The 27,246-nt window shown below is 41.3% G+C and overlaps 1 protein-coding gene and 1 long non-coding RNA gene across 2 annotated transcripts in view; one reads left to right on the forward strand and one right to left on the reverse strand.

Annotated features, from left to right (window-relative positions):
* On the reverse strand, window positions 1-27,103 carry SLC10A2 (solute carrier family 10 member 2). Its single transcript, XM_001513315.4, has 6 exons — window positions 26,690-27,103; window positions 15,590-15,708; window positions 8,797-8,885; window positions 5,569-5,744; window positions 3,537-3,694; window positions 1-667 (listed from the first exon to the last, which is right to left on the reverse strand). The coding sequence occupies exons 1-6, from the start codon at window positions 27,085-27,087 to the stop codon at window positions 543-545; spliced, it is 1,065 nt and encodes a 354-aa protein (XP_001513365.2). The 5' UTR covers window positions 27,088-27,103; the 3' UTR covers window positions 1-542.
* LOC114814544 overlaps window positions 1-27,246 on the forward strand; it is a 35,306-nt gene extending 8,060 nt beyond the window's left edge. Inside the window, exon 2 of the long non-coding RNA XR_005660499.1 lies at window positions 26,339-27,246. This is a non-coding gene — a long non-coding RNA (uncharacterized LOC114814544). The remainder of the gene's footprint in view (window positions 1-26,338) is intronic.

Raw genomic sequence — 27,246 nt, forward strand, 5'->3', positions numbered from 1 at the left:
TTTGATTATCTTGTATTTGCCCCAGTGCTTAGTGCAGTGTTTGGCACATTGTAAGCGCTTAACAAATATCATGATTAGTACACTAGAGCAAAGCTTAGTAACTTTCCAAAAATAATGATATATTGCACAACTCTTCAGATACAAACATATGTCATCCCGGGAGCTGAGGAACCCAGAGAGCTTCACTGGAGGAGAATTCCGCACAGTAACTTTCAGGTCACCTGAATATCCATCTTGGCGTCACATCTCTTCATTCATATTTTGCTCTTCCAAATAGTTGGGTGATCCAAATTTCAGAATTGGTGGAATGAAGTTGTTTGTCATGCTAGACTGGGAAGGTGTTAATTATTTGATTAAATGAGCATTGCCCTTTTAAGATGACAACCTTCTTTGCTTTGGTGAAGGCTTGTAACGAGTAGAGTGCAGATTCGATTTAAATTGAAATTTTTTCTGGTCTAATATTTCACCAAAATCAGTCTTTTACCAAGAAACTAAAGATGAAGAGAAATCCTCAGATATGACCTGCTGTGTGCACATGAAATCTAATTTTCATCTTGTTGGAAGGCGCTGTTCACATTCGAGGGTAATGATTTTGGTGTGGTTTCATTGCCCTGGTCTTCCTGCAATTTGGGATTGCTTTTTTTGAATTTCTTGTGCACCTGATAGACTATAAAAGACAAGAAACAAGTTAGCATATGGCTGAGTTTTTATAAAAGGACAAATTCTTTCCCTCCAACCATCTTCCCAGGCAATCAATCAATATTTATTGGTTGCCTAATGCATCCAGAGCACTTAATGTACGGAGGAATTAAGTTAATAAACATCTTCTCTGCCTACAAGGAGCTTAGAGTCCGGGGGGTGGAGGTGCAGACATTTAAAATAAAGGGCTTATGTTAGATCTCAGAACCCCTTAAAAGGTTACCTGATGGGGGAGTGGGTGTGTATGTGTGTGCTTGCTTACAAATATATGTAGCTGCAACTGTACAAATACATATCATGAGCCTTATCTTTCTATTTTCACCACCTTCGACTGTTACCTTAGGGGTAAAACCCTCAGAAGCGGTGACTATCGTTCAGTAATTTAAAATGATAAAGTCAAGCTTCAGCGGGGCTCAGGATAGACTACGATTTGTGGCCCTCCCACGTATCCATCTTGTCCATCTTGTACCAATTTTCTTACCAGATCAAGATATAAGCACTTCCAGCTATTAAGATAAATGCACATAAAAGTAAATAACATTTGCCAAAGTTCAAGGCATATGGTGCTCTTTTCTCCAAAGAAAGCAAGGTATTTAATTTTTGAGCACTGGGGAAATTTGGGCACCTTTGGCAGATAGTTTGCCCTGGAAGTTAAGCATGTGAAAGTTTTTTTACTTTGACTCTATAAATCTTGTTGGATTATTGGATTCTTTTCTATGAGAATCTTTTTTTTTTCTCCCTCTCTAAGGGAACATCTATATCAACTCTTTTTCACAGTACTCTCCCAAGCACTTTGTAGTCAATACACAGTTCTCAGTAAATTCCACTCTCCATTTTCCTCTTCATTTTAGATTTTGAGCAATAACTGGCTAACTTTCATCATGTTTTTCATTGTCCTCAGGGCCTCTGTTGGTTGGCACATTCTTTCACCTAGTTTGATTATGGACTATTGGAACATATACTGGATTCAAATATGAAGAAGCTGTTCTTTTGGGCATTTTAATAAACATACTCCATAGTTCAACACTTTCTTCTTTCTATTACCCTTCCTATTAAAATACTGATTTAAAAAATACCCTTAATATATTATAAATGTAGATGATGCATATAAAGCTGTCAACATAACACTTCTATGGTATTGATGAAGTAAAAGCCAGATAGTCCTCTGTGGCTTAAGCACTAGCCTGCTTCCAGCTTTCAGAAACTCTAGGGACCTCAGAGAGTGGATGTGCTTGAAAAATCATTCACATTTTGCTTAAGAGTCTCAATTGAGCTTACTGAGAAAAAAGGAGTCTTTTCACAGAAACAGAAAGGATGTTGTGAAAAATGTTACCTCTTTTCATTTTCCCATGATCAGGAGAAACAATTACTATGGTATTTAAGTGCTTACTATGTGTCAAGGACTAGTCTAAGTTAATTAGGGCAGATTAATTAGGGTAGACACAATCCCTGACCCACATGAGGCTCAGCCTAAACAGGAAGAGGAACAGATATTGAATCCCCATTTTACAGTTGAGGAAACTGATGCCAGAGAAGTTAGGTGACTTGCCTAAGGCAAGTGGCAGAGTCAGTATTGGAACCCAGAATCCAGGTGCTCTGATTCCAGGTGTTCCTTTATTCACCTAGTCCCAGTATGAGAACATAAGAAATACCACACTGGGTTTGAAACAATGGCCCATTCTTTATTTCCAGTATTTTCCCCCTAAATAATAATAATAATAATGGTATTTGTTAAGCACTTATTATGTGTCAAGCACTATTCTAAGCACTGGGAGATACAAGGCAATCCACGGGGTGCTCACAGTCTGAATACCCATTTTACAAATGAGGTAACTGAGGCACAGAGAAGTTAAGTGACCTGACCAAGGTCACACAGCTGACAAGTGGTGGAACTGGGATTAGAACTCAAGCCCTCTGAGTCCCAAGCCCATGCTCTTTCCACTGAGCCACGCTGTTTCTCTTAAAGAGTCATTTAAGGATTCCCATCATCAAGGTTAAGGATGGCTTTCCCTATAACTGTTCCACAATAGACTGAGCATCATTATATATATCATGTGACTCTTCTTGGGCCTCTTCAACCTAACCTTTCCTTTAATATCTCTACCTGTTCTCCTTCTAACAATAACTGTGATATTTCTTAAGCACTTACAATGTGGCAAGCACTATACTAGATGCTGCGTTAGAGACAAGGGCTTCAGGTCCCACATAGGGCTCACAGCCCAACTAGGAGGGAGAACAGGTCTTGAATCGTCATTTTGCAGATAAGGGAATGGAGGCACAGAGAAGTTGTCAGTTGCCCAAGGTCACACAGCGGGCATTTGGAAGAGCGGGGAATAGAACCCAAGTCCTCCAACTCCCAGGGCTTTGTTCTTTGCCCTATTATGCTTCCAACCTATTATGGTCGTCTCCTTCTTGAATTTAGCCAACTCCTTCAATCAATCAATAAATGGTATATGAGCATTTACTGTCTGTGGAGCACTGTTCAAAGCACTTGAACATATTCTTGAATCGGTTAACTCGTTCATACTTTCTACTTGGAAAAACTTCCTGTGGGAAAGCATTCCAAATGCTTACTGTCCACTGGTAGGCAATGCTGTTTTGTTTGCTTTGGACTCTCCACATTCCACCTACAGTGAATGCTTTCAGCAGGTGACAGATGTTTCAGAGAAAAGCAATCCCATGTTTGCCCTGCCCACATCCTTTGTGACCGTGATTTTTTTTTTTTGGTCAACTTCCCAAACTTTAGGCAAGCACTTCTAAAAGCTACAAATGGAGTAACAACTCCCAGTTTCTGACAGAAGACTACAGTAATTGAAAACGATTACAGTATAACTTACATCCTAAGAATATTGCTGGAAAGATTATCTGGAAAATGCTGTAGATGAGTGGAAAGGTAAACATCTGATTAAGCTGTTCAGGGGTGAAGGAGAGTTGAACTATTGTTGAACACAGCTGAGCATTCTGCAATCCCGTTTCAAAAGCCACAGTACGGCATCTGAAAGTAATTTTAAAATGTTAACATATCAGGGTCTCAGTATTCTGAAGGAATTACAGTTAGTAAGGAACAGAGCGGTCTAGCACTGAATTGATCCAACTCCTTCAATCAATCAATAATTGATGTTTGAGCGTTTACTTCCTGAGGATCACTGTCCTGTCCTAAGTACTTGAACGTCTTCTTTACCCAGTTAACCAGTTGATCTTTTCTACTTGAAAAGCTAGCACTGAATTCTTGTCCCCTCTTTAACTAAGATGGAGTTCACTTTCCAAGGAATGAGCACTACCAGGAAGGGCAACATGTCTGGCAATAATGAGTGGCAACACATGAGAGGCAACTCCCTCCTTCAATTGGTTCTTCTCTTCTGAACTCTTCTGAGGGTGTAGTCTGGCCTCTTGGTCTATCTCCTCCATTCCTCAAAACCCCACTGTACCTGAACCCTGCTTAGAGAAGCAGCATGGCTTAGTGGCAAGAGCGCAGGCTTGGGAGTCAGAGGACGTGGGTTCTAATCCTAACTCCGCCACTTGTCTGCTGTGTGACCTTGGACAAGTCACTTGACTTCTCTGTGTCTCAGTTACCTCATCTGGAAAATGGAGATTAATAATAATAATAATGATGTTGGTATTTAAACTCTTACTATGGGCAGAGCACTGTTCTGAGTGCTGGGGGAGATACAGGGTAATCAGGTTATCCCACGTGAGGCTCATTACGAGATGTTCTTCCCCTTGACTCTATTTATTGCCATTGTTCTTGTATGTCTGTCTCCCCCGATTAGACTGTAAGCCCGTCAAACGGCAGGGACTGTCTCTATCTGTTGCCGACTTGTTCATTCCAAACGCTTAGTACAGTACTCTGCACACAGTAAGCGCTCAATAAATACTATTGAATGAATGAATGTAAAATGAATCCCCATTTTACAGATGAGGTAACTGAGGCACAGAGAAGTTAAGTGACTTGCCCACAGTCACACAGCTGACAAGTGTCAGAGCCGGGATTAAGACTATGAGCCTCACTTGGGACAATCTGATTACCTTCTATCTACCCCAGTGCTTAGAACAGTGCTTGGCACATAGTAAGCACTTAAATACCATCATTATTATTATTATTCCTGCTTTCTTCTTAGGAATGCACCTAATGATGGGAGGGCGTTAGAGTGCAAGTTCCAGGACATCTTGCCGAGTGGTAGCCTCCCTCAGGGGAGGGATTCTAACTCCCTCTCACAGACTCTAGACAGTCCAAGGGCCTCTGTCCTAGGTCGGGATCTACCACCCCAGTGTGTGGGACTCTGGAGAGCTGCCATCATGTGAGTTAGCAGGTTGAGAACAGATGGGGTTGTTCCTGAAGAGCTGGTCTTACTCCTTTATACCCCATTCCAACTGCCACATTCTTCCGCAGCAGTGACAGTTCCCTGGGGTGTGACCCCACTGGGGCAGGGCCCAGGCAATCCCCAAACTGACCCTATCCTAGGGATGGCCCTGCTCTCTCCCCTCCACCCCCACCCATTTCTACCCCGGTGAGAGTGGACTGGAGGAATGTTTTCCTCCCTTTGTGTGCCAAGTTTCATAAATACCGCAACTCATCACCTATCCAATTCCTCCATCATCGAGGTCCCATCTACTCTTGGCAAGAGAAAATCCTTAAATTGAACTATTTTTTCAGGAAGACCCTTTGGAAAAGTTAGATTGCATGAAAAATAAAGTGGTGATATAATAGGAGGGGAAATGATATGCCAGTCCTCCCAAAGTCAGGGCTTCTTGACCTGGGTGGGAGAACTCAGTGACTTGTTCTAAGGAACCATCATTTTATCCTGCAGACAAACTATAGAAGGTAATTCAAAGACATCTGTGTGTTCTAAGTCACCAAGGAACTTGTACCTGTACCAAGGCTGACCAGCTATCCGAGCCAGAAGAAAACCCAGAGTGTAGCCGGCAGCTGGGAATATCGTTCCTATGATCCACAGATTGGGAGCAATCGTCCAGGAACCCTTGTATAATATTCCTCCGACCACAGCTATGAGCACAATGAGGACTGCACCCACAATGGAACCAATCTGAAAGAAAGAGGGGTGGGTTGGGTGTGCAATGTTCAGTATACGCAGAACAGACCCCAAGCAAATTCATTAACCTGGGCTTGATGTGTCGATCCTTTAGTCAATAAACAGTGTGTTTAGTTTTAAGTATTGTTTGCATTTTAGGATTAGTGAATGGGTCTTGACTCAGTACTTCTCAAAAAGTCTGTTTACTCTGCAAAACATTTTTATAGTTTTAGACTGGACTGAGTGCTTTAAAATTTTATATATATATTGCATAACCATAGATTTTTTCAAAAAAATTCAGGCTTGTAGCTAATGTTGTTTTTTTTTGTCAATCACATATTATCAGGGATACACTGTTGCTGGATCCAATTGCAAGGAGCTCTGACAACTTCCTCAAGTCCAGAATATGCCACTTGTCAATGTGACTTTGGGCAAGTCACTTAACTTCTCTGGGCCTCAGTTCCCTCATCTGTGAAATGGGGATGAAGATGGTGAGCCCCATGTTGGACAACCTGATTACCTTGTATCTACCCCAGTGCTTAGAACAGCGCTTGACACATAGTAAGCGCTTAAATGCCATCATCATTATTATTATATTGACCCTATTTTTAACTGTTACTAGCATTCTCTTTTGGCCACGGAGTGATTTGTTTTTTCTTTTCAGATTCCTTAGTATCGTTTGAATGGACATGTTATACAGTTGCACAGTTTGTTAAGGGATATTCATGCAAAGCAGTGCAACAAGATAAAGTAGTGGGTTGTTTTTGCTCTCACGTTGGTCTGGGATTAGCTGTCCTAACTCAAGTACTATTATACTCTCTCTTTTGTGACCTCTTCTTAAGACTCAGTTTCCTCTTAGGACAGGATCAGTAGTACTCTCTGTTTATAGAAGTGCTTCATGGAGACCAATTATCATGAGTAATACTGATAGAAATAGGAGCTGGGCCCAGTACATATACTTATTCACTCAATAAAACGTATTTACTGAGTGCTTAGTTTATGCAGAGCACTGTACTAAGCACTTGGACAGTACAATTTGGCAACAGATCAGTACAGATCATGGCCCTCTGAAAAGAGAAAGCTGAATGAATGAGAAGAGTAAGTGTATTCAAGTGGGGTAGTGGATAGAACACAGGCCTGGGAGTCAGAAAGTCATGGGTTCTGATCCCAGTTCCACCACTTGTCTGCTGTTTGACCTTGGGCAATTCACTTTTCTGTGCCTCAGTTACCTTATCTGTAAAATGGGGATCAAAGACCGTGAGCCGTATGCAGGACGAGGACTGTTGTCCAACCTGATTTTCTTGTATCCTGCCCAGTGCTTAGTACAGTGCCTGGCACATTATAAGCTCTTATATACCATTATTATTATTGAGGAGAATGTTGCATCTCATTTTGGTCCCAAATATTTCCTGGAAAACTCTAAAATTTAGGATCTTTCTACCATTCGTGGTGACTGGGCTCTGCAGGTGAGAACCTCTCATTTCGCCACCTCATGCAATGTGGCTGACAGAAGAACAGCCTGCACCCTTCCTCCTTAAGAGGCAAGCACCCAAGAGGCATGCAGTAAAAATAAAAAAGAGGGAATCTTTGTGTGTCATTCCAGTTGGAAAACTAGGTAGTGGAGTGGTTTGTATTGCATTTTTAAATTGGTTTAGCAAGGTAGCTGGATGGTTTATCTTCAAATACAGATAAAAAAATACAAATCTTTAATCCTTAACCCAGTCCATTTTAAATATCATTTCACAGGAAGGGCCAGCTGAAGATCATGAAAGTTCAATGGGTTAGTTCTATTTGTTCTGCACTTAACCTAGAGGATGCACAGAAGTAAACTCTAGGTGCTAAGAGTGGGACTGGGCTGCCTTACCTGAGATAGAGTGAATTCAGCATTTTACTGAAGATTTGGAAGCTAAAGCTGACATTCATTTTTAAGAAAGAGGATGGGAATCAGGGCCAAGTTATTTAGACTTCACTTTTCAATTCTCCATGTTCCTCTTCCTCTTTCCTGGAATTTTGGTCATTGGCACATCTAATTAGCACTTGAGCCAATGACGATAACCTTGCAGGGGCTGGGAAAAGCTAAAGGCTCACTTTATTCCCAATTAGCTGATCTGATAAAAGTTTTGGCATCAGAACAGATACTATTTCTCTCTTCCCCACCTTTGTTCTTCTCTCCTGCATTCCTATTGTTTTTAACAGTAGTTTGATTTATTCTTAAAAGTGAGAAGCAGTAAGAGAGAATTCTGGGTGACATCTAAATAGAGCAAGGAAAGATGCGCAAAATTTAGGGTCCAACTCAATTTCCTTGTATCTATCCCAGTGCTTGGTACAGCCCCTGGCACATAGTAAGTACTCAACAAATACTACAATTATTTGTCCTCCATTCTAACCAAATGAGGTAGACTCATCTGATCCCTCTACAGTTGGTCTGTCCTCCATCTATAAAAGGCATATTAGTTGATAAGGGAAGTAATAATAATAGTAATATTGTGGTATTCAAGCGCTTACTATGTGTCACCATTCTACTAAGGTCTGGGGTGGATCCAAACAAATTGAGTTGGACACAGTCCCTGTTCTATGTAGGACTCACAGTCTCAATCCCCATTATAGATAAGGGAACTGAGGCCCAGGGAAGTGAAGTTACTTGCCCAAGGTCACACAGCAGACGTGGCAGAGCCGGGATTAGAACCCATGTCCTTCTGACTCCCAGGCCTGTGCTCTATCCACTACACCATGCTGCTTCCTTAGGTTTCAGACTCTGCTTTAGTTAATAATAGTTGGTAATTTAGGGAAGCCTAGGGAAAAATAAAGACATGGGTGAAATGGTATAGATGGTGAAGGATGGGATGTACTCTCAGGACTTCTAGGGCCCTCACGGAATGAAATTCAATCAGTGGTACATTTAGAGCATTTACTATGTGCACAGCACTGTACTAAGCGCTTGGGAGAGTGCAATACAATAGAGCTGGTAAAGAGGTTCCCTGTCCACAGGAAATTTACTGTACAGAGACTGTAGTGGGGATAATGGCACTTTTCACTGTTGCTACTTGAGATAGCAGTGGAGTCTTACCTTAAGTATGATCTTGGCTTTCTCAGGCCATTTGCTGTTGACATAGATTCCCAAAGAAACAGGGACGATTAGGGCTACCAAGGAAATACCTGAAAGGAACAGAGCATTTACTTGAATTAGAGCCAATTGAGTAAAAAATTAATAGTATTTATTGAGTGCTTTGTGCAGAGCACTATACTGAGCACTAGGGAGAGCATGATATAACAAAGTTGGTAGACACATTCCCTACCCACAGTGATCTCACAGTCTAGAAGGGGAGACAGACAATATAAATAAATTACAGATATTTACATATGTGCTCTGGGATTGAGGGAGGGGTGAATAAAGGGAGCAAATTAGGGTGATGTAGCAGGGTGTGGGAGAAGAGGAAGTCGAGGGTTTTGTCAGGCAAGGCCTCTTGGAGGAGGTGTGTCTTCAATAAGTCTTTGAAGGTGGGGAGAGTAATTGTCAGATATGAAGAGGAAGGGCATTCAAGGACAGAAAATACTACAAGTGAGTTGGGAATCCTACAATGTTGAGCGTTAGGGTTATAAACCTTGAGGAACATTTCAGAGTCTGGAAGTGCAGTGAGGGCCAGCAGAAGAGCTGATCAAGTGAGGTGATAACTTGTATTTCGGTTAACCATATGAATGAACTATTAAATGGATTAGTCAAGGCTTAATTGTGATGCTAACAAAGACCCCACTAGTAATTGGGGGAAAAAAAATACAGTTCAGTTAAAAAAAAGATGCAGCTCAGACTTTGAAATGGGCTGAAAATGCTACTTATGGCTGGAATGTTCTTAACAAGAGTTTGATTTATTTTTAAGTGGGAGAAGGGGAAAAGAGAATTCTGGGTGACATCAACTATAGCAAGGAAAGCAGCTCATATTTTAGGGTCCAACTCGATTACCTCGTGTCTACCCCAGTGCTTAGTACAGTCCCTGGCACATAGTAAGTACTTAACAAATACCACAGTTATTACTTAGGAGTTTTAACAAATCCTGCAATGAATAACCCTAACCTGATAAACTAGAAATTACAAGGTTGATTTTTTTTTAATTTACTAAGGAGAATAGTGTTTGTAAAATATCATTTCCAACTCTGTGGTAACCTTTCAATTGAAGAAATCAATTAAAATAAAATAAAATAAAACAAAGCCCTTTGTAAAAGCCCCATCTGTAGTACAGAGAATAAGCAAACTTGTCAATCTAGTGTGTAACAAAATGAAACGTCAAACACGCAGTAAGAATTGCTCTTTATAAAGAGGGTTCATATTTGGGGGGAAAAAAATCACTTCAACAAAATCTTGATTTTTATTTATTTTTGTAATAGAAAAAGTAATACAGGAATCCAAAAGTAACAGCATATATAATCAATTTAAGATAAATTTAGGAAATCTATACTAGAAAAGATGCCAATAGTTGATAAGAAAAAAAGGAAATAGTACAGATTGGAATTAAAAGTTGATAGTGAATCTAAAGTGGAGGGTTTGCTTGAAGTCTATTTTATTATCACATATTTACAATACATTTAAAAATTGAACCTGAATTCTAGAAATTTTTGGAGGGAAATACTTAGGTCACTTACCGGTAACTATTTTCAAACTATGGAATCTTGTAACAGAACGAGATAAAGGAATTGTACAATATTTTGTTGTTAATTTGGAAGAAGATAGTGATTCTTTCGAGATTGCAGCCAAGAGAAATAGAAAGGACAGAATTTTACAGGAAGTTAGTGGAGATTTTGAAGATAGAGAGAGATTTGAAGGGCACAGGAAAGTTTTACATGAGTTATAAAACAGATTAAGAAATTGAATTCCTGTAATGCATGCTCAAAAGAATGTATAATTGAGATTTGAGGGAAAGTTAAAAAAAAAATCTTTAATACATTAGTAAAGCAGAAATGGTAGCTAAAGTAGGTACACATATAGAACAGATATAGAAAAGGGTGTTTTGGGGATTCAAAAAATAGTTTTCATACAAAGTGCTGAATAATCTTTCATATTCCTAGAATATGCTATTTTTAAAAATCAAATGACAAAGGCCAGAATGTGCTGCTTTTTTAGATTCAGCATCATGATTCCTGCAGATATCACTGGAAACATCTAGTAAGTGGTTGTGTGCCTAGAGACATGATCTGTTCCTGAAGTTTTCCATCAAAAGGGTCAATAAATACTATGTCAGTAACTTACTGAGCACTTATTGTGTGCGGTGCACTTTACTAAGCACTTGGTAGAGTATACTATATCCAAGTTGGTAGACATGTTCCCTGCCCACAATGACCTCACATCTAGAGGAGCTGCAGGAAGTTCAGAAGCACAGGGTGACGGATTTGGGTGTGTATCCCTCGAGGAATACACTGGTAGATTTGAACAGGAATGGATTAAAGTGTGTGAAACAGAAAAAAATGGAAGTTTATCCCAGAAACTGACCATAAGCTATGCCAGCTATTAAAAGATCTTGTCATCTCCCCTATTTTTTTTTTTTTTTAATGGGCTTCAGTTATATGATTGAAGTTGTGTAATGCTTCAGGGGCATTGGACTCCGGAGCATTTGAAAAAGACAGAATCTTAGAATTGGAGATCATACATACAAATGTATTTTTAAAAATGGCAGTAAATTGTGGATTATTTTGGCAGAGCCTGCAAATCAAAACAACTCACTGAAAAAAGGTGAATTTAAACTAATTTAGAGTACCTCATAAAATCAATTTCCATTACTTTTTCAGGTATTTAGTCACTATTTAAGTCTAATTGATGGGGCCATATTCTTAGGTACCTGACTAGAAGACCCCTAACTCCCCTAAGATTGGACAGTTTGTATGTATACAAGAGAGCCACTTGGATGGGGAGAGATTAAAGAAAAGCCTGCATGATTGTATGTAATTCAGAATGAGATAGAAAATGCATCAAAATCTATTGACATTTTGATGTGTTTTACTAAATGTTTAATAGCCAGTGACTGTAGATCAGGAAAAATTGAGTTATTGGTAAAAAATATATATTGATTTATTTGTCTAAGGTAAAAATCTACATTTGTTATTCATCTCTATACAAACTTTCCAGAACTTGAATTACCGAGTACCTTTTAACAAAATCTAACAATTTGTCTATTTTTGCAGACAAAATACATTCTCTAATGTTTGACAAATTATTGGACACAATTTAGCCTACTCGGTTTGAAACATTTGCCTAGATATGAGTTTCTGTCTATGCATCATCTTGCATATTCTTGCAAATGGGTTATCAGAAAATGGGGTAAAAATAATTAGAGTTCTTAGAGAAGCAAAATATTATAGATATCTCCTTTATGGGATGGCTATTTTTTTTCCAGGTCATGGCAATGAGATGGTCATCACTGGAAATGCTCTTTGGGAGAAAATCAGAAATAAACTTTCAACTTATAAATATATAATTTATAATACATTCATATTAATGTCTGTCTCTCCCTCTAGACTGAAAACTCACTGTGGACAGGCAACATGTCTATCAAGTCTGTACTCTACTCTCCCATGAACTTAGTACAGAGCTCTGCTCTTAGTAAGTGCAAAAATATCATTGATGATGCCGATGGGGATGGTACATAAGTGCTTTGGGGCCAAGGTGGGATGCAGATAAAATGTCTAAAGGGTATGGATCCAAGTGCAAATTAATAAAAACTAGTCAACATAATAAATGAAATATGTTAAAACCTTGTAACAAAGGTCTGACTTTTGAGTAAACGGTCTGAGGGTTTGCAAAAGAATTGACTGTATATAATCCTCCTAAATAAACTATTTGTTACTAAGGCTTAACTGATTATTTATGGAAATGCAAAACATTAAAATTGTAAGGATTCATTCCCCTGTCTCTAGGAATAAGTGATAAAGTGCCACCCTGATTAAAGGTACTGAGTGGTCTTTGATGATGATTCAATCCTCTATCAGTCTGGAAGCAAAGTATATTGTCAGTTGCTTCTACATTGTCCCTTGTGTCACAGCTCCGACTTTCAGCAATTATTCGTAGGTTTAAGAGAAGATAAGTTCTCACCTCATCCTCTTTTCCCTTTGTTTTGATAATAATTGTGATTTTTTTTAACACTTGCTTGGAGCTAAGAACTGAACTAAGCTTTTGGATATATAAAAGATAGGTTGGATACTAGTACCAGAATCACAGTCTAAGTAGGAGGTAGAACAGATATTGAATCCTCATTTTACTGCAGAGGACACAAGCACAGAGAAGGTAAGTGAACTTGCCCAAGGTCATCCCCAATAAAGTGGCGGGAGCAAGAATTAGAACCCAGGTCTTTTTACTCCTGGGTGTGTGCTCTTTCCAAAAGGCAGTACTGTTTTCTGAGACAAATATTATTTGCCAAATACATATCTGTCAATGAATTTTACTAATTTAGTCAATGCTAATAACTTACTGGTGGGGAAAATGAATGAACTGAGATTGCAATGATTATTTACACATACTGGAGATATCTGATCTTCATGTGCCAATGATTTCTAGTCACTCTCAGATCAGATTAATTCAAATAATTTGACCTTGAAACAGAATAGGTAGGAAAAATGGATCGGGTGTGTGTTCTATGTTCAAAAGGTATTATTTCTCATATAGTGACATTCTTTGAAGATAGGGCACTCAACTGGGCATGCAAAATAAAAAATTGATTTTTCCATATTTCATTTACTGCTTTGGTGAAAGGGGCATGTTTTTGCATTTTATTTAAAGACTTCTTTGTTCAAAAGTTTTAAAATAATGGACATTAAAAATAGTAAAACTGGAGTAACTTTTTTCCCTCCTACTTAAACTGTGAGTCCCATGTGGGAACTGGTTATATTGTATGTACCCCAGTATTCAGCACAGCGCTTGGTACATAGTAAGCACTTTAAAAAATACCATAATTATCATTAGATAATATATTTGGTCAGAGGCATAGAAAGGCTTCTTGCTTTGTGGTCTTCCAAATCCTTTCAAGAGGGATTATCAAAACCCAACTGTGCTTCTTGACATGTGTGATGAGTTTATAATAGCAGCTGTTGAGAAGGAGTGTAGTCTAGTGGATCAAGCATGAATCTGGTAGCCAGAAGGATCTGGGTTCTAATCTCGGCTCCATCATTTGTCTGGTGTGTAACGTTGGGTAAGTCACTTACCTTCTCTGTGCCTATCTGTAAACTGGGGTTTATGGCTGTGAGTCCCATATAGTAATAATAATAATAATGATGACATTTGTTAAGCACTTAATATGTGCCAATTACTGTTCTAAGAGATGGGATAGATACAAGGTTATCAGGTTGTCCCACTTGGGGCTCACAGTCTTGATCCCCATTTTACAGATGAAGGGAACTGAGGCACAGAGAAGTTAAGTGACTTGCCCAAAGTCACACGACTGACAAGTGGGGGAGTCAGGAATAGAACCCACAACCTCTGACTCCCACATCCGGGCTCTTTCCACTAAGCCACGCTGCTTCTCTATATGGACTTGGACTGTGTCCAAGCTGATTAGCTTGTTTCTACCCCAGTGCTTAGTACAGTGCACGTAATAAATGCTTAAATACCATAAAAAGTCATTTTTTTCCAGACATCAAGTTTAAGTAGAGTTCTCTTCCCAAGTCTATGCAGCAAGCCATGGGAGTGCAGCTTTATCTCAAAGTTAATAAAACTATCTGTCCTTAGCCCCCAGTGTTTGAGCCTTTTGAAAAGCAGTGTGCCTTAGCAGATAGGGCATGAGCCCAGGAGTCAAATGGACCTGAGTTCTAGTCCCACTCTGCCACATGTCTGCTATGTGACCTTGAGCAAGTCATTTCACTTCTCTGAGTCTCAGTTCCCCCATCTGTAAAATGGGGATTAAGAGCCTGAGCTCTATGTGGGACAGGGACTGTCAGACCCCATTAACTTGTATCTAACTCGGCACATAGAACAGAGCTTGGCACACAGTAAGTGCTTAACAAGCACCATAATTATTAATTATTATTTTATTTGCCAAATGTCCGTTACTGGGCAGGGATTGTCTCTATCGGTTGCTGAACTGTACATTCCAAGAACTCAGTTCAGTGCTCTGCACATAGTAAGTGCTCAATAAATACTATTGAATAAATGAATGAAATACATATTAATGAATTTTACTAATTTAGTAAATGCTAATAACTTACTGGGGAATGAACTCAGATTAGGATGAGTATTTACATGTACTGGAGGAATCTGATCTTCATGTGCTAATGATTTCTAGTCACTATCAAATCAAATTAATCCAAATAAATGACCTTGAAGCAGAATAGGTGGGAAAAGTGGATTAATTAATAATATTATTACTGCCATGTAGTTTGCAATGTACTGTATAGCTCGCCTTCCTGGAGTCATGGAAGTTGCTGAGTCTTAGTTGTGGTGAAGACGAGTTTGCAGAACTGACATTAATGACAGTAAGCATGGCACCTTGGACCAAGCTACACTTACATCTTTTCTCGACTGGCCTCCGGGAAGCCGGAAGGATTTTAGCTGGATAGAGTTATCGAGGGCCGGGATGTCCATAATCCTGACCATCGACTCTCAATCTAGTCTAACCTCTCAATCTAGTCTAACCACCAGCCAACCAGGAGACGTCCAAAAGGAAGTGATCATTTGTCTCTGAGTCACCTGGTACTTTCCTAATGAGCTGGGCTCTACTGGAATGCTAAATTTTAGTGACCAAATCCTGTTGTGTTCCTTTGAATCCGATTACAGTAGAGCCACTAAGAGTTAGCATCTGTGCCAACCTGAGCACTAGGGAAAAGGTAGAAGGGAAAGCTGAAAAAGGAAAAAGAAAACACTAGGGTGGCAGGCGAAAGTCACTCACCTATACTGGAGTAAGGGATGATGATTGAGCCGCCAACTGTCCACATTTTGGTATAAACAAAGAGACAAAGAGGCATCATTCCCATGGCCAACAGAGTTGAACATGTTGTCATACTGATGCTGCAAGGAAATTGACAAATTCACAGTTCAGCCACTCCCTTCTATTGAGAATTCCTTCATGTTTCTCCTTGAAATTAAAGTAGAAGATTGGATTGAGCCCGAAATGCATTAGCAGCTCCCTCTTCACATATAAGGAAAGAAATACCAATGGGCTTCTATGACAGTAGTCCCACGTTGTCCTTGCGCCCCCTGGTATAGCCCAGAAATGGAGGTGAACCTCTCCAGGAGTGTGCCCGCAGCTCCTTCTGAAGCCCAAGTGGGACCAAGGTAATCCCAATCTCCTCTCTTCTGCAATCCCTAAAGGGATCTATTTTTCTCACTGTTCACGGCTCAGGTTCTCTCTAGTTGGGAGAGAGCACAACAAGTAGATGAGTTGATGCTCCTTGGCCTCCTCACTCTCTTTGGGGGAATCCAAACCTCAATTATGCCTTTAGATTTTTATTTCAAGATAATTGGATTACAAATTATTCTCACCTTTGTCTCTTTGAAATATTAGAGAGGCACAAGCACCCACTCTGGGGTTAGGGGTTTGGGGCAGGGGGATGGAATAGGGGCCACTGTCCTATTCCAATGTAGCACTGAGGGAGAGAGACACCTAAGTTTGCCTTCATAGCTTTTTGGGCTAGCTTGTCCCACCCATTGGAGTCGAAGAGGGGCTGGAGATGGAATCAACATGGTGGATCTTCTCCTTCCCCATACTGACAAGATGGGGACCGTGGTTGAGGGAACCGTGGGGGAGAGCATCTTTACTGCTCCCTTGGGAGTGAGATACCCCCACATATGCCCAGTGTCAGCAGCTACACTTGCCTTCCCTTCACGGTTATATTATAGAAGGTTGGAAGCTAGGGACTGATATTTTAAAAAGTACCTGGGACTAATTGCAGGCAAAAAAGGAAAAGAATCAGAAAACACTTATATGGTGCCTTGAACCTGGAAGATTCTGGGTAGAAATTGACTTAGGAGACTTGAATGATAAGTGAAGGCACCTTGATTGTCATGATGGTTTGAGCTTCAGAAAAGAGCATTAGAATAAGATATGGGAGAAATCAATCAATCAGTGATACTTTTTGAGGTTTTATTGTATGCAGAGCACTGTACTAAATGTCTGGGAGAGTACAACAGAAGTGCTAGACATGGTCCTTTTCCACAAGAGGCTTACAGTCTAGAGTAAAGACAGACATTAAAATTCATTGCCGATATGTACATAACTGCTGTGGGGTTGAGGGTAGGGTGAATACTCTCTAAAATGGAGCTGTGGGGTTGAGGGTGGGGGGGAATACTCTCTAGAACGGAGCCATGAAAGAGAGAGTGTTTAAATTTATTCTTTGGTTTTATCTGACAATAATAAACATTCTGGAAAGAGTGAATATTCCTTGGAGAGAGAAGCACAATTGAAGGGTCACGTTCAAATGAGCCTCTTGTGTGTTGGGGAGAAAGTGTTCCTTTAGAAATATCAAAGTGCTTACCTCATGACTACTGGAGAGAGTTTCAGAATTAGGGAAAAGTGGAGAAAAGCATTATGGAGGAATGTGGCCCTCGAAACTCGAGGATCTATAAGTGCATTCATGCTTTTCCGTCACTCCGGACCTCTTATCTCGTTGCCAACCTTGAGGTTCCTACAGTCTAAACAGGTTGTTGGTGGAGGAATGGCTAATTGGGCTAGAAGCTCTTCTGGACAAAAGCCATCAATCACATGGACTATTGGGCAAGACAAGAGGAACAAATGAGGGATCAGTAATAATAATAATAATTTTGGTATTTAAGCACTTACTATGGGCCAAGCAGTGTTCTAAACGCTGGGGTAGATACAAGGTGATCAGGTTAGACACAGTCTCTGTCCCACATTGGGCTCACAGTCTTAATCCCCATTTGACAGATGAGGTAACTGAGGCCAAGAGAAGTGAAGTGATTTGCCTAAGGTCACACTGTGGACAAGGGGTGGAGTCAGGATTAGAACCCATGTCCTCTGACTCCCAGGCCTGTGCTCTTTCCACTAGACCATGCTGTTTTCCTAGTAATCAGTCAGCAATATTTCTTGAGCTCTTAATCTCTGCAGAGGGCTTGGGATAATTTTCCAGTAGTAGGCAGGATCCCTGCTCTCAAGGAGATTACAATCTATAATGGCAAATATGTCCTGTCTCCATGAGTTCAAGCTGTTTTCTACTATTACAAAAATCAGTTGGCATAAAAATTCTAGCTACCAAGCTCAATTTTTCTAGCTTGAAGTCATGGCCGCTAACATTTATGCCTTTAAGAAACATGTGAAATCTGATAACTTTTATCTTTTCAACTTCCATATAGTCCAGTTCAGTGAGTGTGAAAGAGAAAGGAATGAAGATGGTGAGATTGTGAAATTGTATTGGGAAAGGATAAGGGGGCGGGGGCATGAAGGAAGACAGGAATGGAGATGGGATCTTGTGAAGGCTGAAATAAGTGAGCGGGAAAGAGAACAAGGTGAGGGTAGGATTGAGGATTAAGGTATAAAGTGAAACATAAGGAGAAGTAGGCATTTATGAGCTTGGAGTTGACTGTGGACCTGAAGTTCAGATGAAAGAAAGTGGTAGAACTGGAAAGATGAGGGATGTGGCTAACAGAGGAAGCTGTCAAGAATGGGAGGGCAAGGTGGGAGAGATTGTGGGTGCCCAAAGAAATAGGGAAGATAATCCAGAACTTTGGCAAGAAAAAAAAAGGAAGGGAAATTATGGATAGTAAAGATTGTTGGAAAGAAAAGTAGAAAGAAATCTAAAGTGGAAAGTGTTGCCAGAGAATTGTTGTCAATTGGGTTTGAGCAAAAGGAAAGTGAAAACAAGAATGAGCAAGAAAGAAAAGTACTTTCCTGCTGTGGGTGGAGTGAGAAGTCACAGAAAGCTGAAGCATTTAAGCTTTTCCAGGCAGTACTTTCCTTTTCTTCAGCTTCCTTCTGCTGACCCTGACTTGCTTCCTTTATTCATCCCCCCTCCCTGCCCCAAAACACTTTTATGTACATATCTGTAATTTATTCATTTATATTAATGTCTGTCTCCCACTCTTGACTGTAAACTCATGGAGGGCAGGGAATGTGTCTGTTATAATGCACTCTCCCAAGCACTTAGTACAGTGTTCTGAACACAGTAAGAACTCAATAAATACAATTAAATGACTGCCTGACTTAGGGAAGAATGACTGGGTTCTGAGAGTCTGTTTGGAGGCGAGTAATCCACCAGACTGTAAACTCCTTGAGGTCAGGGATTAGGTTTGCCAACCCTATTTTATTGTATTCTCTTAAGCATTCAGTACAGTGGTCTGCTCAAAGCAAGTGCTCAATAAATACAATTGATCGATTTCTTATTTTCCTGACTCTCAGCTAGTTAGGAAGAGGCAGATGTAACAAGCATTAATTTTATGTCTTCCCTTCTCTCCTCGAATCCAGAAATGTGGTGGCCAGTGGAATGTTAAGAAATAGAGAAAATGCTAGTGAGCAAATACTGCATTTGAATTATTAGCAAGTACGTTTGTGTTGAACAGGACAGCTCTCTAACAAATGCTGGGCACTTGAAATGCCAACTCTATTTCAGTTCAACAAGAGGCACCCATTAAGTGTTTTTCATGCCTGCTGTTAACCATTCTTCTTTCAATCCTGCTACTGGGTAATGGTAAAATCAATTAATGCTATTTATTGAGTGCTTACTGTGTGCAGGGCTCTGTATTAAGCAACTGGGAGAGTGAAATACAATAGAATTGGTAGACACGTGCCCTGCCCATAAGGAGCTCACAGTCTAGAGGGGGTGTCACTCAGAAATGGAAATCTCCTGATTTTTCAAAATCTTATTTGAGGAGTGAAAAGTAGTGTTGGTAATCATGAATTGATGTTACCTGCTGTAAAGCCAAATGATACATGAAAAGTGATATAGTTGAATCTTGCGATTAATCTTTATCTTGGAGAAGCAGCGTGGTTTTGTGGAAGGAGCACAGGCTTGGGAGCCAGAGGATCTGTGTTCTAATCCCGCCTCCACAACTTGTCTGCTGCGTGACCTTGGGCAAGTCACTTAACTTCCCTGTTCCTCAATTACCTCATCTGTAAAATGGGGATTAAAAGTGTGAGCCCCTCTTGGGACAACCTGATTACTCTGTATCTATCCCAGTGCTTAAAACAGTGCTTGGCACATAGTAAGCGCTTAACAAATACCATAATTTATTATTAACCTTCTAGAGACTATAATGTAGCAGAGCTGTTAACCCACAGTGGGTTGCTAAAACTCGATGGAGTAGTATAAAATCATTTCTAAAAAAGGTTTCCAGTCTCTGCGATCCCCTGCCTCTACCTAATATTGCCAGGGATGTTATTAGGACCTTCTGATTGCCTGATGCAATATTGCTGGACTGACAAACTTTCTAGAGAATGAAGATACAGCAAGATGCAGTGACAATATCATAGATGCTGTTAGAGCAAGGGGCACCAGCTAGTTATAAAGAGTACAGGATTGGAGTTGAGGCCGAATTCTAATGCTGCGTCAGTCATTTGCCTGCTGGGTGACCTGGGACAAGTCACTTTTCTTCTCTGTGCCTCAGTGTCCTCATCTATAAAATGGCGATTGGATATTTATTATAGCTCCCTCTTAGACTGTGATCCCTGTGTAGAGAAGGACCGTGTTTGATCTGATTATGTTCTATCCACCCCGGTGCTCGACAAGTAGTGATCGCTTAATACAACTTTATTAAGTGCAAGTGGGTATTTTCTTAGATCCACAACTGGCAACCAATTAGACCGTGGGTGCGGGCAAGAGATACCAACAAGGTTGGATGAAAATTACTAGAGATGGACTAACTATGGACAACAAAGAAAGAAAGAAAGTCGTCGTCAAGCTTTTGTAGCTTCTCCTAATGGTAAGAAGGAGGAAGTCTTCAAATGCCTGTGTCAGGAATTGTAGGTCCACCTAAAATATGCCAAAGTAGTGGGATGCTAAGTCTGAAGATAATTGTATTTACTGAGCACTTACTGTGTGAAGAGCACTGTACTAAGCATTTGGGAGAGTACAGTAGAACCAAGTGGGTAGACATGTTCCCTGTCTTCTGTCATCTTTTTATGAAAGAGGGTTTATGGTCCATTCACACAACTGTTGGTCTACTGAAGAGTACAGAAACTCAGAGAGGGAATCCTAAACGATGGCAAGAACATTATCACTATCTGAAAGTATCTTTCATCTTCGAAGGAGGCTTTCTGAAGTTAGGAAACTGGCCAAGATGGGAAGCTGTGACCGTAGCTTCAACTTTTAAGGAAGTAATGTCCACAATGTCATAAAACTTGATAAAGCACCTGGCCTCTAATGACATTTCAAACTGAAATCTTGCAGGCAAGAAGGGAACGTAATGCTTAGGCATCTACAAGAAATGCCACATTATTTCAAATATGACATTGAGCTCAAGAACAAAGGGGAGAAAATGGACTGTAGAAATTCCCAAGGTATTCCAACACTCTCCAGTGCCAGCAAGATTCTAGTCTGAATGTTCTAAACGGGTTACTAAAGAATTCAATCTCACTCTCCCCCAATTTTAATATGATATTGCTCCATGTTCTTCTCCTGTATTTGTCAGATTGCAAAGATCAGGCCTGCTGTGTTGTGAATGGCATAGACGATAGGATAACCAATCCTATGCTGTGCAATAAATAGAAAGGGGAGGGAGGGAAGAATAGCATAAAAATCCAGTGAAGCTCAGTTCCAAATAGGACAATATATCAATGGACTATTGCAGGACAAAAGCAGCAGACATCCCAGCCTAAAATTTGTTAATCCGGAGAGGGTTCGCTCTTCTTTTAGAAAAGGCTTTGGGAAGATGGGAAATACAAGAAGTAGTTTTGAAAGCAGCCACTGGTTTGCAAACGCCCAGAGCCCAGTGAATCCCCTGAAATGGATGGCAAGCAGGTTGATTGCAAAGTTGCTGGATCTGCCAAAAGCCCCACCTGACTACCTGTGAGACTTTCTCAGTGATGTTGCCTTCTCCCAGACAAATTTCCCCCAAGTATCCCTACCAACGTTGGAAGGTAGCCTTCCTGGTCAACATATATCACTCCACTGTGGCTGAGAATGGTCTACTCCTTCAGCAGTAACGAGAATGGGAAACCATCTACTAAGACCAGCCAGGTTCTGGAGGAGCGGATCACACTGTTGAACCAATGGGAGCTGAGGCAGCCTCTATGAGCTGAGTTGGCTGAAAAGCTCACTGAGAACCCGGAGCTGTTCCAGAACAAGTCTGGAGAGTTTGGCCTCTCTTTTTGGGGGAGAAAAAAAATCCCCCTGCTCCCCCAACCTTAGCTAGGGCCCAGCCCATTTTGCTCTCCATCCCTGACCTGGGACACCTATTTAAATACAGCTTGGACTCCCCAGAGCAACCCATTCTGGGACCCAGGCCACCAAGGTGAATAGAGAAGCAGCATGGCATAGTAGATAGAGCCATGGGCTTGGGAGACAGAAGGCCTTGGGTTCTAATTCCTCATCCACCATTGTCTGCTCTGTGACCTTAGTCAAGTCCACTTCTCTGGGCCTCACTTCCCTTATCTGTAAAATGGGGATTGAGACTGTGAGCCCCACATGGAACAGGGACTGTGTCCAACTCCCCAGTGCTTAGTACAGTCCCTGGCACATAGTAAGTGCTTAACAAATACTATTATTATAATATAAATCAGGCCTTAGAGCGGGGGTGTCTAGTAAGCAGGGGTGCCTAGTAGTCCAATTCTTAACTCATCACGCCCCACTTAGCCTCCATACTCAATGTACCCACTCTTGATGACCAGATAGACTTTTCAACACCACCCTCTCTACTGAACTCAACTCATTCGCTCCTCCATCCCTATTTCACTCTCATACCACTAACCCACTGCCCTGGCTCACTTGTACAGTCCTCCTCCTTCGCTCTTGTCCTAGAGCTGCAGAACGCTGCTGGTGGAAATCTCAATATGTCAGGGTGACTTTGTCCACTTCAAGTTTATCCTTGCTTACTTTAACTCTGACCTCTCCTCTGCCCCGCAAGACTATTTCTCTTCCCTTAATGATGACCATCCCTTTTGCCCTCTGCAGTCATTCCAGACATTTAACTCCTTCCTCAGGCCCTCTGTCCCCCCTACCTCCCCCACCCTTTGTCCCCAGTGACGTGACCATCTACTTTATTAAGGAAATTAACACTATCAGGTGTGAGTTCCCTAAAATCGACCCTCCCTCTATCCAGTACCTCCTCTTCCCGGCCCCATCTTCAACTTTCCATCCTTCCCAGCTGTATCTCCAGGGGAGATCTCCTGCCTCCTCTCAAATGCCATCTGACCCAAATGTGCATCAGACCCCATTCTTTTGCACCTAATAAAAACTCTCGTCCCCTCCTTCTTTCCCCCCTAACAGACATCTTCAACCGTTCACCACTCCCCAGTGTCTTCTTCCCCACTGCCTTCAAACATCCTTATGTCTCCCCCATCCTAAAAAGCACCCCCCCTTCATCCCACAGCTCTCTCCAGTAATCGCTCTATCTCCCGCCTACCATTCCTTTCCAAACTCCTTGAGCTGGTTGTCTCCCACCCGCTGTCTCAAATTCCTCTCCTCCAATTTTCTCCTGGACACCCTCCAATCTGGCTTCCATCCCCTTCACTCCTCTGAAACTACCTCTGAAAGATCATGGATGATCTTCTTCTTGCCAAATCCAACAGCTTCTGCAGCGTGGCTCAATGGAAAGAGCCCGGGCTTGGGAGTCAGAGGTCATGGGTTGGAATCCCAGCTCTGCCACTTGTCAGCTGTGGGACTGTGGGCAAGTCACTTCACTTCTCTGGGCCTCAGTGACCTCGTAAAATGGGGATGAAGACTGTGAGCCTCACGTGGAACAAGCTGATTACCCTGTATCTACCCCAGCGCTTAGAACAGTGCTCTGCACATAGTAAGCGCTTAACAAATACCAATATTATTATCCTTACCCTCCTCGACCTCTCATCTGCCTTTGACACTGTGGACCACCCCCTTCTCCTGGAAATGTTATACAGTGTTGGCTTCACTGACTCTGTCCTCTCCTCATTCTTCTCTTCTCTCTGGCCATTCATTCTCAGTCTCCTTTGTGGGCTCCTTCTCTGCCTCTCACCCCCTCAAGGTCCAGTTCTTGGTCCCCTTCTTTTATCTTTCTACACTCATTCCCTTGGGGAACTCATTCGCTCCCCCTGGCTTCAATTACCATCTCTATGCAGATGATACCCAAATCTACATCTCCTCTCTGATCTCTCTCTCTCTCTCTCTCCAGGCTCACATCTCCTCCTGCCTTCAAGACATTTCTTCATGGATGTCCTCCCATCATCTCAAATTTAACATGTCCAAAACAGAGCTCCTTATCTTCCCACCCAAACCCTTTCCTTTCCTGAACTTTTCTGTCACTGTAGATGACACCACCATCCTTCCCATCTCACAACACTGCAATTTTGTCATTATTCTTGACTCCTCTCTCTCATTCAACCCGCATATTCAATCCGTCACTAAATCCTCAATCCCACCTTCACAACATTGATAAAATCCACCATTTCCTCTCCATCCAAACCGCTACCACATTAATACAATCACTCTTCCTATCCCGTCTAGATTACTGCATCCACCTCCTTACTGACCTCCCCTCCCACCTCTCCCCTTCCCCCCAAATCTCCTGCCTCTCCCCTCTTCAGTCCATACTTCACTCCGCTGACCAGATCATCTTTCTACAGAAATGTTTGGGACATGTCACCCGTGCTTCTCAAAAATCTCCAGTACTTGCCTATCCACCTCCGTATCAAGCAATAACTCCTCAGCATTGGCTTTAAAACACTCCATCACTTTGCCTCCTCCTACCTCACGTAGCTTCTCTCCTTCTACCAGCCAGGCTGCATACTCCACTTCTCTGGTACTAACCTCATTGTGCCTCAGTCTCACCTATCTTGCCACCGACCTCTGACCACATCCTGCCTCTGGCCTGGAACACCCTCCCTCTTCAAATCCACCAGGCAATTACTCTCCCCTGCTTCAAAGCCTTCCTGAAGGCATGTCTACTCCAAGAGGCCATCTCAGATGAAGCCCAACCCTTCCTCATCTCCCACTCCTTTCTTCATTGCCCTGACTTGCTCTCTTTGCTCTTCCCGCCACTCCCAGATCAACAGCACTTATGCATATATCAGTAATTTTATTTATTTGTATTGATGTCTTTATTTGTATTGATGTCTCTCCCCCTTCCCTCCCCTCTGACTGGGAGCTCACTGTGGGCAGGGATTGTCACTGTTTATTGTTGTGTTGTACTTTCCCAAGTGCTTAGTACAGTGCTCTGCACCCAGTAAGGGCTCAAATAATAAGATTGAATGAATGAATGTTAGGGGAAAAAACACTCAGATCAACAAAGTGGAGAGGAGAGGTGGCTGAGAGACAAGCTTGGGTTGGGGAAGGATAGGAGGGTTTTAGGCTCCATCAAGGGCTTGTATTAACTTGTATCCCAGTGCTTAGTACAGTGCTTGGTATGTTATAAACACTTAGATGCCATCATCAACTTTGGCTAGGTGGACTTGAGTACGTCACTGTCTCATCTGAATACATGTTCAGGATCACCCCATTTTTGAACTCCCGTGTGTACTCTATTTTTTTCTAAACATATTTCTTTCCATGTTTAGTTTCTTACTGTTGCCAGGCTGTATTATTTAAATGTAGTTTCCAAAACCAAGGTATTTTTCTTGGGAAATTATAATCGAGTCTTGGATCCATTAGGCGATCTTTCTTCGACAACAGTACCAGCATTATTTTGCAAACATATTTACACCTTAAACCATTCATATCCTAGATCTTTTCCAATCTGAAGATCCCGGGAGGTCACAGAGAAATAACTGGATTTTTGAGAATTGATGAGTAAAATCCAAATTTCTCATCTTAAATCTTTGCACCTCACCAAAGAAAGTCTCAGAACACCAGATAGTAGTGTTCCATCAGAAATATGACACTGAAAAAATGAATGTTATACTTTGCCCAAGAATTCAGGAAAAGTAACAGATCTGAGATTGGAGGTCAAGGGTAACTGACTCCCTGCTTTCCCATAAGCATTTTGCAAGTTTCTATAAAACGTTCTATATGTTGCTGCTGAAGCATTTTTCTATCTAATTCCTACTATGTGAAATGCTCTCTTTGGAATACAGTAACCGATGATATACAGAGTTTGGATTATCAGTTGAAGAGGCATACATTCCTGTACTTTAACACCTGCAGCTGGGCAGAAATGCTTTCCTTTTCTGTGTTCCACAGTGCTCTGTAGTTTGGTGCACGGGAGGGGGAAGTCACATCTTCTCAAAGCTGTCAACATTGTAATTGTTCATCTATTCACTCTAATGCCACCTCTCATTTCTATTAATTTTCCCAGTGCTAGTTTTGACTGGCATATGATGAATTGGACAAATATTACAATTTATGCTATTCTGTGGGAAAAAAAGAAACTATTTCTATTTATTTTAGAATGTAGTAATCATCATAAAAAATAAGCTCCTGTAACTTGATTTTAAAAATCTGATTACATGCAAATTCTTGCCTGGGATTTTACACATACTGGCATTGTCCCAGAAAGCAGTGTGAGAGTTTGATGTTTGCTAGCTTACCCACTGGAGTCCCATCCTCATTTCTGATTCCAGGTCGATTCAGACAAGTATGACTGAAGGCCTACTCTTGCCGAGGAGGATTTCATCGGAGGATAAAATCTCCCTCAACTGCCGTCTTGGTCTCCAAAGAGGACTTCTTTTTGAAAACTCTGACTCCCAGAGATTAAGAGCAATTAACTGTCTCTCCACAGACTAATTCAAATGCAATATTTTGCCACGGGAGGAGGCTCTGCCCTTCTGCTAAGGGATCCATTTACCCCACCCAATCTACTTCCTTAAGCAGAGTTAAAGCCGATTATTAATACAGAGTATTTAGACGTTCACGGACCCAAGGGCCTATTGATTCAGAGAGTGACTTCCAAATTCCCAAGCTGATTTCCTTACCTCAAGTCCATGTCTCCGTCTGCCCAGTAAGCCAAGATATTAGAAGCTGTTCCACCTGGACAGCATCCCATGATTATAATCACCACTGCCTGCACAGGCAGGACGTTGAAGGCAAGCGACAGGATGAAACCTGTGAGGGGCATAATTCCAAACTGGCAGAGGAAGCCCACTATTATGCCCCATGGTCTTCTTAAATGTCCCAGGAATTTCTTTACTTCCACATTGCAGCCCATTGAAAACATCACCATGGCCAGCATGACGGTCAAAACTGTACTTAAGACTATATTCAAAATTTTGTTGAAATTGTTCTCAGGTACCAGGCATGAGTTACCCTGGCAAATGGTGGCATTTTCAAAGCAGGTTGAAAAATTCATTGCTGGATTTGCTGCCAAAATCATAAAAATAATGTTGGCTAAGGCCTGATGCCGACATACACCAAATCAAGCAATACTTGTTGTATTCCCGTTGAGGTTAGACCTTAGCACACATGTGTCACTTGGGAAGTCTTTAAAACTCCCTGAGAGGCCATAAAGAACAATAAATACCTGGATTTACCA

The sequence above is a fragment of the Ornithorhynchus anatinus genome, chromosome 10, assembly GCF_004115215.2.
Source record: "Ornithorhynchus anatinus isolate Pmale09 chromosome 10, mOrnAna1.pri.v4, whole genome shotgun sequence".
NCBI classification, from domain to species: domain Eukaryota; kingdom Metazoa; phylum Chordata; class Mammalia; order Monotremata; family Ornithorhynchidae; genus Ornithorhynchus; species Ornithorhynchus anatinus.

Bases quoted from the DNA above. Each gene is read 5' to 3' on its own strand.
- SLC10A2 (XM_001513315.4), bottom strand. From the start codon at position 27,087: ATGATTTTGGCAGCAAATCCAGCAATGAATTTTTCAACCTGCTTTGAA. The intron at 15,709-26,689 runs GTAAGGAAATCA...ATTTCCTTGCAG, and splicing joins GACGGAGACATGGACTTGAG to CATCAGTATGACAACATGTT. The intron at 8,886-15,589 runs GTGAGTGACTTT...TGTTCCTTTCAG, and splicing joins CATCCCTTACTCCAGTATAG to GTATTTCCTTGGTAGCCCTA.